Raw genomic sequence first — 15776 nt, 5'->3', positions numbered from 1 at the left:
GTAAGGTGCTTCTGCTTCACCTAAGCCTTTTGCTGAGTAGTAGACTCTACGCTCTGAGCACCCACCTCTCCCACCAGGCACTGTCCCTCACAACTTCAAGGAATCCCATAAGCCCTCCTGCAGAGCAGAGCAGAGCCTCCACTGCCAGCAGCTCACTGTGCCCTGGCCGAGCCTCAACAAAATCAAGAAATACACATGGCTCACTGGCCTCACCTCACGCTCTCTCAGTCATCTCCCACTCTTGTTTCTGGCTCTAACCTCAAAAGCCAACTTGGTCTCTATGTGGCAGTGTTTATGCTCTGACTCAGTATTTTCCTTCTGTCTGAGCAGCTTAGGGAAAGACGGTTTCTAGGTGAGCTGCATGAGGACTGGGACCTTACCTGCCTTAGTGCAATATTATACCTAGCGGTGCCAAGCAGAGCACCTGACACACAGTAGTAACCCAGAAAATACTTGCTGAACCAATGGATGAACTCTCTCAGGACAGGACCCGACACAAATGAAGCCTGAGAAGCACTCGAGATGATGACTCACGCTAGCACAGTCTCTTCCTTGCTGAGGCGAGCGGTAAGGGCACTGAGTGCTTCTTGGGAAGCCAAGGGAAGGCCAAAGCCGCTTAGGGCTGCAACTGCATGGTAGATCTGGGTAACAGATGAGTCTTCACTGACAGCTGCCAGAAGCAGATCTTTGGTCTCATTTGAAACAGAGATCTAAGAAAGGATTGGCAGACACAGTTTTAGAACAGGTGCTGATAATCTGTGGCAGGCATGCCAAAGATGGCACGCAGAGCAACTGCCAAAGTCCCACCTGGCACATGATCATTCCCCCTCGACTCCTCAAACACCATAATTAAGTGTTTTTAAAACCTTAACACAACAATTGAAAAGATTCTGGCAAGTCACTTGTCTACTTATATGGTTCGCCCATGTTCAATAAAACGAATTTCTAGAAATCTGATGTGGGGCATTCCTTCTTTACTTTGAGCATTTTTAAGTGTTAAAGGGAGATGGGAAGGAAAAAAATCAAGGCTTCCCCAAAGAAAGGCAACTACAAGAAAAAGTTATTTAAAATCCATGAAAAGTGAAAAGTCAGGGGGAAAATAAACTACATTTCCTTTAAAAAAAAAAAATCGCTTGAGAATGGAATTCCTACCCTAATAGATTTATATTGTTAAAAAAAAAAAAAATCTGACATGACCCTCCCCTCTAAAACTATACTTTCCAAACTTTACAGTTTAAGATAAATATAAATGTAGGATGCTGGACTCACCTCACACCCTGAGAGGGCCTGGCTGGACTGGGCAGCATAGAAAAGGGAATCCACATTGCTGGGATCAAGGTTTGACTTAATGAAGGTACATGCTTTCTAAAGAAGAGAAAAAGTCAACAATAAGTGATGATATACACAGTGATTGGAAAAACCACCCACGTGTTCTGGATGACAAATAAAATTCTAAGAAACCTATGATGGCTTAAAGTATGAGCTACACATGATTTCTTTTTTTAAGCAGTTATTTTCCACAGGACACTATATTACCCCTAATTGCTGACTTCAAAGAAGGAGCGACAAACCTGAGAGATCTCTAGTCTTTCTGAATCCTAGAAAGGAAGGAAGAAGCCACTTCCACTGATTATCTGCCTGGTTATGACCTGTGCTGGGTGTTTATGATGCTCTTCCTTTGAATGTGCATGAGGATACTGTGATAGATAGTATCGTCCCTGTTTAATAGAAAAAGAAACTGAAGCTTAGAGTTGGTGAGTAATCTGATGAAGATGTCAAAGCTAAAAAGTGGCAGAGTGGCTCCTTTGATTTCAACTATACTGGGATCTCCACTTAGATGTCTGCAAAGCTAAGTCAAGTTGTACACATCTAAAATGAGCTTGAAACCTTCTATTCCTTACATGGACTTCCCAGTTCGTGTACGGGTGCCGCCATGCATTCAGTTACCTAAAACAGAAACCTGGGGCTTGTTCCTGACTCTTCCCTTTTCCTCAGCCTATGGAGTCTATCCCCTTTTCATTCTCAAACCCAACCCCTACCCTCTGGTCCTTTCGTTGCCTTATTTCAGGTCCTTGCCATTTCTTACCTAGATTGTCACAATCATCCCCTAACCGGTTTCAGGCCATGCTGCTTCAAGAGTGGTCTTTACAAATGCGACCATCTTATTTTGCTTTTAAAACCTTTGGGTGGTTCCTTATTGTCCTCAGAACAAGATCCAAAGTTGCTGATACAGTAGAACATGCCCTCGTGACTCACCGCCATTCTCTGTGCCAGCTTCATCATATCCCGACCTCCAATTCCAAAATCTTACCCTCCAGCCCACTGCAGATGCCCAGATATACTATGCTCTTGCCATTTATGTTTTTTGACCCTGCTACTCGCCCCTGAAAGGAGAACCCATCTTCTTGTCCTTCTTATCTGCCAAACCTGGTCTACTTCGTCTCTGCTCAGACGTCACCTCTCCCAATGATTCCAGAAAGCCTTCACTGACATTCATCCCAGGACCAGCCAGTTGTCCTCCCTCCTGAGTGCTCCCCAAAGCACTTACCACACTGTACTACCTCCCCCAGTGACAAGCTACCTGAGAGCAGAAACTTGATGAACCACCATCACAGTGCCTGGCACAGGACAGACACATAATAAATCCCATGCTATTTTTACTATATCAAACTCCAAGAAATGTTATTTTCTAGTTATACTGATATTTTGATTGAGGTCATATAAAATTCAAAATTTAATGGTAATAAAAACAGTTAAAAAGTAGGTGCTTCTGGGGAGTAGGACAGGGACTAAGGCGAGGTGGGCCATGCAATAGATTGTTGCTTTTCACTAATAGCTGTTCTATATTACCTGATATTTTACTGTGTGCATGTGTTACTTCAACAAAAACTTTTTTTTAAATTTTATGAATAAACTTCAAAAAAAACATTTTTATGAATAAAATTTAAATAAGAGTCTCAAAGCAAATGAGTTTCAACTAGAAGTTTAAAAGAAACCAAAGAGAAAAAGGAAAAAGAGAAAATACTTCACACTGCACAAATTAGGGGTCTGAAGAAAATCTATTCGAGTCCATCCGTAGAATGTGAGTAAGCCTAAGACCTGTGCTTTGTCGCCACCTGGTGTTTAACAGTGGAACGACAGCACCAGAGGCCCCAAACAATGAGTACAGTCACTGCTACCACTTTTCAAGCACTGAAAACGTGTCAAGCCCTAAGTTCTAAGTTCTTTATGTGTATTTCTCATTTAATAAGAGGACCGATTTACTAAGTCCTTTTATTATTTTAAATTTAAAGTAAAGAAAATTGAGGCCTTAGAGATGCAAAGTAACTTGTCCAAGGTCACTCAGCTCTTAATTGAGGAACTGAAATTCAAACCCAGGCAGTCTGGCTCCAGAGTCTGAGCCATACAATCTTCATCTCTCAAGGGACCACTAAATGATCTGATCTGGAATAAAACCAGCATCATGCCTAAGTAAACAGTACCAGTGGCTTCAAAGCTCATGATGCTGACAGCATGGTTTCAACAGCAGAATTCGAAAAAGATCTCATGAAACAGGTTCTGGCCTCAGTAAGCCCACTTGGTGCTGAGGCTTCAGCCGGCCACTTTTAGCAGATTTGTAATTCTGACTGCAGCTGCCTTCCCATGTTCCAGACTCACCTTTCCAGCTGAAGGCTAAAATATGCCCATTCCCTATCTGTACCCCACCAATTTTCTGTGTCCTGTGTTAATACTCCCATTATCCAAGCATCCTCCTAAGCAAAAAACATTAGCGCTTTCCTCTACCCAGCCTTCCCTACAACTCGCTCATCTGAGTCAGGAACCAAGTCCTACAGAAAAGACAGTAAACTCACTCTCATCTGCCCTTTCTCTTCCCTTGTTTCCTCCATTAACAGCCTCCAAATACTCCTTTCCTCTCACACTATGCTCTGTAATCTTGCCAGACCTTGTTACCGTGCCACGTTATCAAGGAGTTAAGTACCCTGGTGAGAGCTCCCACGCCAGGTCCTTTGTAACTGGGCTCGATTTCCCACGTGTACTTTTTTTTTCTGAGGCTCACAGATGGAGTCACTTGCATTGAGAACCATAGTTTCAGGATCTCATGTACACTTCTTATACTTCCCCACACATCTCTGCTCCAGCTGCCCTGGGCAATCAACTCACTGCCCCTACAACACAACAAGCACTTTTAAGGCCCCAGGCTTAGTACAGGTTGTTCTCTCCCTCTGGAAGCCCATTCATATGATCAATTCAAGTTCTTCTTCTTAACAGGCAACTCCTATAATGTACTGACACAACTCAAGACTTATTTTAAAAATAAAACTTCCCTTGACCCTTCCTTCCCCTCCAGCTGCTACCTTCTCTCTCTTCTCATATAGCTAAACTTCTCCATAGAGCTAGCTGCCTATGCTAAAGTTTTCATTTCCTCACATTCACTCACTCCAACATGGTTTCCAGTGGCTTCCAAACTGTAAAAGTCAAAGGACATTTTCCAGGGCTCATTCTCCTCAACACTAGACAGAACTGATTACTTCCTCATTCTGAAACGTCTGCTTCCCTTCACTTCTGTGATTCCCCTCTGCCAACGGCCCGCCCCTCTCCTGGCTCTCTTCCTACTTCGCTGGTAGCTCCTCAGTGTCATCATCTTCTGCCTGGCCATTCAACACTTGAGTTTTTCAACTCTTAGGCCCACTTCTCATCCATCCTCTTTCCCTCCCTAGGCAATCTCATTCATGCCCATGGCTTCATCCAGAAACGCTATATAGATAATTCTCAGATTTGTACCCCCAGCCCAGACTTCTCTTAATGGCCACTAACATGATTCGAAGGCCATTCAAAATCAACATGTGGAAGACCAAATTCACGATCTTTCCCACACGAACCTAATTCTCTTCCCGTATTCCTTCCTATCTTGCGAAATGGCCCAGCCATCCATCTATGCAGCGAAAGTCAGAAGTCAGGGTGCTATCCCTTGCCCCCCTTCTGCATTCAATCTTGCCCTGTATCCCCCTGCCATGGTCCGTCTTCCACGAAGGAGAAGAGAAATCTTTTCAAAATAAAAATTGGATCCTGATATTTGCTGCTTAAAATCAATTGCTCTTTAGAGAAAGAGCAAAATTTTACTTATGGCCACCAAGGCTCTGAAGCTCGGCTCCAGCCTTCCTCTTCAGCTTCACTCCTCTTTCTCCTACTCTGTTCAACACACAGCTTCCTTTCAGTCTCTCAAATGTAACCTGCTCTCTACCTGCACAGGTCCTTTGCACATGCTGTTTCCTCTGCCTGAAGTCCCTTCCTCCCATTTCCCAGTTAACTCCTACTTTCCCTTTAGAAATTCAGATCAATCATCTCTTCCTTCATTTAACAAATAGCTACTGAGTGCCTACCGCATGCCAGGTGCTATTTTAGGCACTGGAGATACACAACAAATACAATGAACAAAATTCCTGACCTCAAGGAGCTGTAATTTAGGGGGACTTAGAGATTTAAGTTCAAGATTTCCTTGGGAAAGCATTCCCTGACCAGGTCAAAGTCTCCTATTTATAATACCAGTTATCTCACCTTCATAAAACTTACCACTGTTCCAAATATTCATGTACATATCTGATTACCTGACTAATATTATCCCCACTACTAGAGTACACATTCCAAGTGGAGAGAGGCTCTTCTTTGTTCAACTCTAAAGCCAATGCCTAGCGCCATGCCCAGTACACAGCAGAAACTCACTAAATGAATCGTGTAGCAGCCAGCACAGATGGCGACTCCGCCTGAGCGAGGTTGGGGCTTATGGCCAGTTTTCTCGGCAGGCAGGGTGAGTGAGCCATTCCCACGGCTGGACCCCCACAGTATTTTCCGCATACTGCACGTGTCTCTTTGTACTCAGCACCTGGTCTCACTATACTGGTACCTGTCTCTCAGTAGATAATGAGCTCTGTTATCTTCTCAGCACTTAGCACAATGCCTGGCACATAGTAGATGCTCCACAAATGATGTTGCCTGAAAGAATGTCTGATTCTCTGCTCTCCTCGCCAATGCCAACAATCAGCGGAGTGCCTGGCCCTCAACAAGCACTCAGAACTTTCTGAACTAGAAACAAGTATATTTATCTTTATATGCACTCACCATGTGCCAGACACTAAGCACTTTATCTTATTATCTTATATAATCCTCACAACAATTTATTACTATCCTCAGTTTACAGATAGGGAAAGTGCTTTATTAACAAACAACGTGTGAACACTACATAATGTTTCCTGATTTCAGTCATGTATATACTACCATCACAATTTTTATCATAGCATGTATTCCACTTACATAATATTTTCATAAAATGAATATAAAACAACCCCCATTACTCTTAAGTCTTACAAAAAGCTAAGTAATATCTATAAAATCGCCAGTCTCATGTGCTTGTTTTTTAAAACACACCCACACACAGTACTTGACTGCCAAAATGAAAAATGTTCACTCTTCACTCTTCAGACTTCAAGCTGGATTTGACCCTGAGGGCCAGTTTGTCAACTCCTCTAAAATCAACTCATTCTACACTCTGCTATTCTCAGAGCTGCTTTCTATTCTGATATTCTTATTAAACCCCATTTCTCTCAGTTTTGCTGTTAAAATATCTTGTGACAAAATAACAAAAAACTCCCCTAAGGCCCTATCTGTGAGAGCAAGCAACTCAGTGCATCTATCAGGGAGTTCTCTCTACTCAGCTAAAAACAAGTTCAGCAGGACCCATACCAACCACTACATGGAGGTGGCAGCAATGGAAACGTTCTCTCAATGGATGTACTTAGTGTGCACATCTAATAAGGAAATTCAACACCTCTGAACCATCCATACAACTTCCTTAATTCTGTTACTTATAATGCACACACTGCATAATCACCACAGCACATTCTATATGCGATTAGAAGAATGAAGTGCGTGATTAACCCATTTATTTTCTGATTAAGAGGTACATTTCGAGAGCTCATTTCTATTAAGTTAAAGTTTACAATTCATTTATTCAACAAATATTTGTTGAACACCCTCTGTTCATCAGACATTAAGCAATGGGGATGACAGTTTGAGAAAAAAAATAAAACATCAATCGATGTACCATTAACCACTACTCTATAGAACAGTACTACTAATAAGAGCTAATACTTAATACTTACCACATGCTGTCACCATGCTAACTACCCTATATATATCACTTACATATATCAACTGAGTACTATTATTATCTCCCTCTTACAGATGAGAAAACAAAGGTTCTGAAAGGTTCAGTAAGCTGTATGGGTCACTCAGTTGAGCAGCTGTGAATCAAGATCTTGAAGTTGTCTGACTTTAGAGCCTGGATTATAAACATAAAACCACAGCTGGTCTAATCATCAACTATCCCCAAATCACGCTGCACAGCAGCTGTCCGGATGGCTTCAATCTTACATCTTCAGCCCTGACTGAGGTACCCTCAAACTCATGACGTCAGCTGAGGACACCTTTGGAACTCCATGTGGAACTCCAAATCATGTGGAACTCCAAATCATGAGACAGATACAAAGGTATTGGTCTGGTTAAAGTGAGAGTGCCTCAGTCCTCCGTGATCCTCTTAGACTGAATGCCATGGTTCCACAGTTTGAAAATACCAGTAGAAATCTCATCCAGCATTTGAATCCACCAAATGTAACATTAACCCGATGTTCCAGTTTTATCTCCTACACCTTATAATACAAAACCTCTACTAGTCAAGAATACTCTGCTGCTACTCTCTCAATTTGTTCTCTCTCTATCCCAGGCTGTCTAGACACTGTAGGCCTTCTCCACAGGGCAATATCTACACCAGGCATTGTCTGAATTTGCATGAATAAATTATAACTAGAAGCAAACATGTTTTAATATTAGTAATGTTGAGATAGCTACCACTTGAAGGGCCTTTTATGGATCAGTCACTTACTAGGCATGATATGATTTCACTTTATCTTTACAATGATCCAGTGAGGAAGTCTTCATAACTCCCATTTTACAGAGAGGTGGCACAAAAATTAAAAACATAAGCTAATTAGCTTTGATTCCTGTGCTCTTTCTTTTGAGATCAACTAATTTTATTAGGAGGTACATTCACCTAGAGGGTTTACAAGAATGTGATTATAAGGAAAAGTCTGGTTTCTTTATATAGATGACAGGAAGGAAATTGGCAGGAAAAAGAAACAGCTGTCAAGAAGAAATAGGAATAAGTGTGGATCCCACAGAGCAGGGATTAGCAAACTTTCTGTAAAGGGCCAGAGAGTAAATATTTTAGCCTTTTGGAACCAGACAGTCTCTTCAGTAACCATTCAACTCTACTGTTAAAGTGCAAAAGCAGCCACAGACAATATCTAAATGAATGAGCATGGCGATGTTCCAGTAAAAGCCTATTTACAAAAATAGGCTTCAAGGTGGGTTTGACCCTGGGGACCATAGTTTGTCAATCTCTCTGTCATATGGTTCAGATGATGGTTGGCAGATAATGGGCAATTTACCTTACCTCTGAGCCTCTATTTTCTACTCTATTACAGAAAAATATTTCTGACTGTATAGAATTAAGACAAGTAACTCAAGATAACATATCCACTGCAGCTGGCACATAGGAGGCATTCAATAAATAATAGCAATGACTGATTCTAGCCTGGGGCAGGAACTATAAAATATAAACTAGGACGGCAGAAACTCTCGAAGACTACTGGATCACATGAAAACAAACAAACCACACACATACACACACACAGACATCTTGACCCACTGGCAAAAAATGAGACATTTTGGGCATCAAGAAGAGTAATAACTGCAATGAATGAAAGACATCAACCGAGACTACCAGTTCTGGCCATGACAGAATTAAAAGTATTGAACTTATCTTACCATGCTGCCACAAATAACTATAAAAATGAACAAAATATATAAAGTTGAGACATTCGGCAACTGATAGCACAAGGCTGTGATCCTTGAAAGAAAGTAAAATGTATGGCAACAATAGCACAAATGATGGGAATTTAAATATAGAAATATACTGTTATAAGGTTCTTTCATTATTCCTGACATGGCAAAATAATAATTCAAAGTATACTCTGATAAGTTAACATGCATAATACAATCTCTAGAACAACCACTGAAAAAAATAAGCAGAGCTAAAAAGCCAATAAAAGAGGTAAAATAAATTTTCCAAAAATTCTTCGTTTTGGGGAGGAAAAAACCGGTTAACCAATTAAAACCAATTATTAGGTTGGCGGCTTTAACTTCACCGTTTTGTTCCCTTTAATTTTAATTGGTTTAACTTCCCCATTTAAAAAAAAAGACTTTCCAAATTGAATTTTTTAAAAAATCCCTACTATATACCATTTATGAGAGAGATAGATTAGTCTGACAACACCTGAACCCACTGACCCAACTTTATTATAACTTAAAAGTGAAACAACTAGATATTATGTATTCATTGATAGGAAGCATACAGCACCATCTATGAAATATTTCAGAAAACTGACCCTGAATATAATTAAACCTCAAAAGCTAACTATCAGTTTATAAGAATGAAAGAGATAGGGAAATATCTCTTTCAAAAACAGCATGAGGATATACTCAATCAAAGGCGGACTATGGAAAATTCTCTGGGACAAGTGACCTGGCTTTTTCCATGATAAAAAGTATTAATGGGGTAGGGTGTGATAGATGAAAAGTCTTGAGAGATATCAACAAATGCAATGTGTGAACCTTGTTTAGACCCTGATTCAAACCAACTAATTGAGAGAACATTTTTCAGATAATTCTAGATAATTGCACATAGACCAGGAATTAAAATACATTAAAGAATTATTGTTAAAGTGGCTAGGTGAAATAAAAGGATTGTCTTTATGTTAAAGAAGTTCCCTTTAGAGACACAAGTAAAATGGTATGCTTGGTATTTGCTTTAAAACATTCCAGCAAAAAAAATTAATAAGCAGAGGTAGAGTAAATGTAATAAAAATGGGAAAATGTGAATAAATGTCCAAGTTAGCACATGGTACAAGGAGGTTCATTATATGTTCTCACCACTTTTGTGAATGTTTGAAAATTTCCATAATGAAAGGTTGAAATAAAAGACCTGCTGTTCTTTTAACCTCCACTAGACTACAGCTTTCTGCAGGCAAGTGATTATGACTGGTTCACCACTGTATGCCCAGGGTCTAGCACAGGGGTTCAGTAAACAACTGCTGGATGAATGAAACTAAAGTATGCTAACTTATCGACCGGGGGGTCAGGGTATTCACCACTCTCCTCAGAAAAGGAATCTTGAAGGAAGCCAAAGGCAACCCTGAGCAAAGGGGCTCAGGAGTTACCATTCACTAAAACACATTCCTTCTCTGAAGGATTATACTTCCCTGATCTGTCAATCCCAGGTATGGCCATGTGACTTGCTTTAGGCAACAAAATGAGAAAGATAAAAAGAAGTGCCACACATCTCTTCTGAGCGGAAATTTTAAGAGCCATGCTTTCATCTGTCCTCTGCACAGGCTCCAGATAGACTGCTCCATCACGCTAAATACTAGACTAAAGAAATGTGGAACGAAGCCCCAGCTAACTCATGATGGCCATACGGTATAAGCAAAAAGTAAACTTGTCATAAGCCACTGAGACTTGGGGTCGTTTCTATGCTAATACAGGGTAGGCAGAATTCTAAAGACGCCATCTTTAGATTTCCATCCACTTCTTACTCATTTAAACACAAATCTAGGAACTGCTATGAAGGGATTCTGCAGGTGTAATTAAAGCCACAAGTCAGCTAACCTTAAAATTCAGAAATTACCCAGGCAGTCCTGACCCATCCAGGTAAATCATTTAATACCAGAAAGTTTCTCTAGCTGGTAGCAGAAGAGGAGCTAGATCTGAAGAGCAAGGACATGCCATTACTGATTTAAATGGGAGGGGGTCACATAAGAAGAAATGTGGGTGGCACTGAGAAGCAGAGAGCAGCCTTTAGCTAAGAACCAGCAAGAAAATGGGGACTTCAGACCTACATCCATAATGTAGTGGATTCTGCCAACAACCTGAAGGAACCTGAAGTGGATTCTTCCCCAGAGCCTCCAGGTAAAAAAAAAAGCCCAGCCTGACTAACATCTGCATTTTGACTCTGAGAAACTAAACTGATAATCCAGCCAAGCCTGCCCGGACTTCTGACCTACAGAACTAATAAATGAGTGTTGTTTTAAATTGTTAAGTGTATGGTAATTTGTTATGCAGCCATAGAAAATTAACACACAAGGCTTATATATAAGAAACCTGGCCCTAATTTCTTACCTTAGCTATCCATGCTACTATAATAAATAAAAAGTAAATTCACTTAAGACTGTTCCTAAATCCAGGAAAGGTTTTAATCGTGATGCATTTTCTTCATCATCTTCATCAAAGGTCCAAGAAGCATATCAAAATTGCCTGATGCAGAGACAGTGACTTTAATAAATCTGAATGCCCTCCATCTTGAATTCCTTCATTATTTAATAGCCACACGCGGGGCATTTAACAGGTATATGAAGTATTGTACAGTTTTACTCAGAGTTTCTAGAGGATCTATGACTTGCTCTTCTTTATATTCTGCTAAAACACCTGGCATGGTCCTAAATATGCATTAGGCATTCAAAAAAAAAGATGCCTACTGATATAAGTATTTTTCATATTGTATTACCCTTGGTCATCTTCAAATAAGCAAGAGCTAGTTATGAAGTATACGAAAAAACCATAGTGAAGAGATGAGGCCAGCAAGACAAAAGTAGCCTTACCTTTACATCTGGCACCTGGGCCCCAAGGCTGCTGAGTCCCACGATGGAGTAGAAAGCAGATTCTAAACTGGTGAAAGGGCGGTCCAGTGAGGCTTTCAGTCTCTCCACATCATGCCTGGTGAGGTAGTGAGTGGGCGTCAGAGCCTGGGTGCTGGCTATGATTGTCAGGGCCAACAGGAAGACAGTGCTTGAACCTTGGAGAAAAATGACTATTAAACACACTCCACACTATTCCAAAGTTCTATACATAGTTCCAATGACAATGCACATCAAGGTCTGGGAACCAAATCATCTAAGGAAGGGTGAAGGAACTGGGAGGTTTAACCTGGAGGAAAGCCTTGGGGAAGTGGTGGAAACTGTCTTCAACTATCTGAAGGAATGCTCCCAGCAGCCTGTATGTGCCTAAAATACAGGACTCATCCCACCATTTTCATTTCAAGTACATTACTAATGCCGGTGCCTCTCAGGACAGACCCAACCCCAAATCTTCACCATGGCTTTGCCCACCTCACAACCAGATTTCTTCCCTTATTCTTCTTCCATCTTTGGCTCTCTGACCTCCTCCCTGTTCCTCTAAGGAGCCATGTTCTTTACTACCTAGCACTTTTTCATACTTTCCCCTACTTAAACTTTGCTTAAATTTTACTTCCTGATTCCAATTCAAGTATCTTTTCCTTAAGAAGTCCCCTGACAGCCCTACTTTGGGTTACATCCCAGTACTATAAAGCATTGAAGAACATGGCCTCTGGGGACAACTTTAAATCCTAGTTCTGCCATTTATTGGCAATGTGGCTGCAGCAGTTACAATGCAGCCAGCCGGTGCCTCAGTTTCCTCAGGTGTAAAATGGGATAAAAACAGCACCTATCTCAGGGTTGTTAAGAGCATTACATGAGTTAATACACAAAGATCTAAGAATATGACTGGCATTTAACAAGGCCTATCTAAACCTTAGCTACTACTTCATTACCATTGTTATTTTTGTTGTTACTATATCCATTCTTAGCAACCTGTACTTCTATACAGTATTTTTCATAACTGTAATAGTGTAACGTTTGATGCCTCTGCTAAACTGTAAACTCCCTGCTGATAGAGACTGTTTCTCTTGTTAATCCCAATATTTCTAAGTCTTGCACACTGCCTGGCAGAAAGTAGTACTGAATTAATATTTGCTGAATAAATAGAAATAAAATTAATCTTCACCTACTATGCCAAAGGAATAAGAAGTTATAGGAGTGGTACATTTTACTTTTCATTAAAAAAAAAAAAAATCACACATACACTTTTGAATGGGCTGTGTCATGAACTGTCTGCCATCCAAGTAACAGTAGTGGCAAGGCTAACATTACAGTCCTAACTCCTCTGCCTGTAGTGTCAAACTTAGTTTGAACCAGAACACTTTCAAGAATGGCATTATTATGATTATTATGTCCATTTTACAAATAAGAAAACTGAGGATCAGAGTAGTCTGCACATAGCCCGTCTCGGACTCAAACCCAGGTCTAACTGTAGTGTTCACACTCCACTATTTTTTGAAGGATGTTGTAGAAGGGATGCTTACATTGGAGCATGAAAGTTACTTCTGTTTAAGTCCTTGTGTGTGTTAAAGAATGTGAAAGCTCTTTAAAAAAAAATCTAGAAAGAGATCTATATAATGTGGAGTATTTATTCATCAAAAATTTATTGAATGTTTACTATACACCAAGCATTGTTTTGCTGTTAGAGATACAGCAGGAAACAAAACAAACAAAAACCCCAACCTCATGAAGCTTACATTCTAGTGGGAAAATTAAAATATCACACAAAATAATTAAGAAAAATTATTTAACATGTTAGGTTAAAAATAAAGCACAGAAAGGATATCCGAGAACAGCTGCATTTTAAATATGGTAAGCCTAACTGAGAAATAAAGATATCGTAGTAGAACTGAAGGAAAAGAAGGAACCAATCATGAAGATACTTGGAGAGAAACAAGCCCAAGAAGAAAAGCAAGAGCAAAGACCCTGAATCAGGAGTGTGTATGTTTTCTTACATCAACAAGAACAGTATGGCCAGAGAAGAGTAAGCAAAGGGTGAGATACAGGGACAAGGTAACAGAGGTAGCAGAGACCAAATCCAGAGGGCCTTGAAAGTCATTAAGAACTCTGGCTTTTGCTGAGCAAGTTGAGAGTCGCTGAGAAGTTCTGAGCAGAGGAATGATTGGACTATTTTAACAGGATCACTGTGTTGAGAATAAACAATCCTGTATTGAGACTATACAGGAGTAAGGACCTAAAGAGGGACACCAGTTAGGAGAGACTATTGCCATATTCCAAGTAAAAAAATGATGATGGTCTGAAACATTTGACGGCAGTAGAGGTGGTGAGAAGTAGTCACAGTCTGGCTAGAATTCGTAGTTAAAGTCAGAATTGCTAACGGATAGAATGATGTGAAAGAATGAGAAGTCAAGATGCTAATGCTGAATCCCCAGTGCCTTGTGTACATGCATGTACTCAATATATTAAGATCTAGTGAATGACTGACTAGCATTTCCCAAGCTAGACTGTAAATTCCCCTAACTCAGCATGTCAGAATCCTAATCTTCCCACCTCACATTAATAACAATACCTTTTTCGGCTAAAATTTACATACTTAATATGTCGGGTATACACCCATACTATGCTAAATACTTTGCATGTGCTGAGTCTAAATCCTCAACATCCAAGTGGGTTCACAGACAAAAAAATGGGGAGTCAGAAGTAGTTACCTGCCCTAAGACACATAACTAGCGGAGAATCAAAATGTAGGCAGTTTGAATCCAAAGTCTGTTAACAATTCTATTACCCTCAACTTGTAAATAATGGAGCAGCGAGCCACTGACTTACTGTTGTTACCTTGGCAAGTGACTTCCCTTCTTGGGATTCTATCCTCCCTACCATCTGGTCAAGTGGAAGTAACAATAGTACACATTTCCCACGTTGCGGGAGACTACAGGAGACGGCACCACGCAGTTAACGAGTAATGCAGTTAACTTTACTGAGGACTCCGTGCCACGCACTGTTCTAAGCGATGCACGGAGATTCAATACTCAGCAGTTTATGAGGGAGACAATGTAACTAACCTATGTTACAGAAGAGAAACTGAGGTGTAGAGGGATTAATTTGCGCCGGGTCACATAACGAATACGTGGCAGACTGCAAGTTTGCACCAAAAGAATCTAACTTCAGAACTTATGCTCTCAGCTCCCAGAGAGGTCATTTTTCTGCCCCCTTCGCTAAGAAGGAAACTATGGCCCAAAGAAGGACGATTTTGCCACAAGCTCACTTAAGCCGCCTGGCCCGGGAGCCCAAGCGAATCAAATGAATGAGTGAAGCCAGACCTAGGGTTAACCACGGCCGCCGTCCCCCGGCTGGGCCTCGGGGCGACCCGTAGCTCGTCAACGTACCCACCCCCACCTTCCGACGGTCCCCGACGGTCCCACTCGTTCGCCAGCCCTCCCTCAGACTCTCGATCCCCGGAGAACCCGAGCCCATGCCCCTGGCCCGCAGGGCAAGGGGATCCCGCCTGGCCGGCTCCCGAGTGGTGAGCACTAGCCTCCCGCGGGCAACGGCCCACTCGCTGAGGGGTGCTGGCCGCGGGGCCCTGTCATCGAGCCATGCGCAACGCCTCACCCGGCGGCGCCATTCCTCGGAGCAGATCCCACCACGGCCCGAGCCGCAGACTGACTTCCGCTCGGGAAAGTGGCTACAGGAGAGCGCCGGAGGGGACGCCGGGGACTCGCAGCAGGCTCCGCGTGCTGGGATGGGCTCTAAGCACAGGTCAGTCCGCGCCGTCCGGCTGGACCGGGCCGCTCCCAGTAGCCACGACCGGAATTCCAGTGCTTGCGCACAAAGGGCCCCACAGTCCTCGCGTACAGGCCAGGTCTGCTTCCCCCCGGCGCCGGGGCCCACTTGGAACCGACCGCTTCGCAACGATCCTTTTCCGGGCGCTTCAGCGACATGATTGGACGAGGCTTCGGGAGGGCCCGAGAC

General features: G+C 41.8%; 1 protein-coding gene across 1 annotated transcript in view; it reads right to left on the bottom strand.

Annotated features, from left to right (window-relative positions):
- RPN2 (ribophorin II) overlaps positions 1–15727 on the bottom strand; it is a 53295-nt gene extending 37568 nt beyond the window's left edge. The window contains 4 exon segments of the mRNA XM_023534446.1: positions 535–710; positions 1270–1365; positions 11769–11962; positions 15417–15727. Of these exon segments, the coding sequence (XP_023390214.1) occupies positions 535–710; positions 1270–1365; positions 11769–11962; positions 15417–15429 (479 nt within the window). The 5' untranslated portion in view covers positions 15430–15727.
- Positions 15728–15776: the final 49 nt, after the last annotated feature.

Source organism: Pteropus vampyrus, unplaced genomic scaffold (genome assembly GCF_000151845.1).
Source record: "Pteropus vampyrus isolate Shadow unplaced genomic scaffold, Pvam_2.0 Scaffold125, whole genome shotgun sequence".
Taxonomy (NCBI): Eukaryota; Metazoa; Chordata; class Mammalia; order Chiroptera; family Pteropodidae; genus Pteropus; species Pteropus vampyrus.
This window is presented reverse-complemented; position numbering and strand designations above follow the sequence as displayed.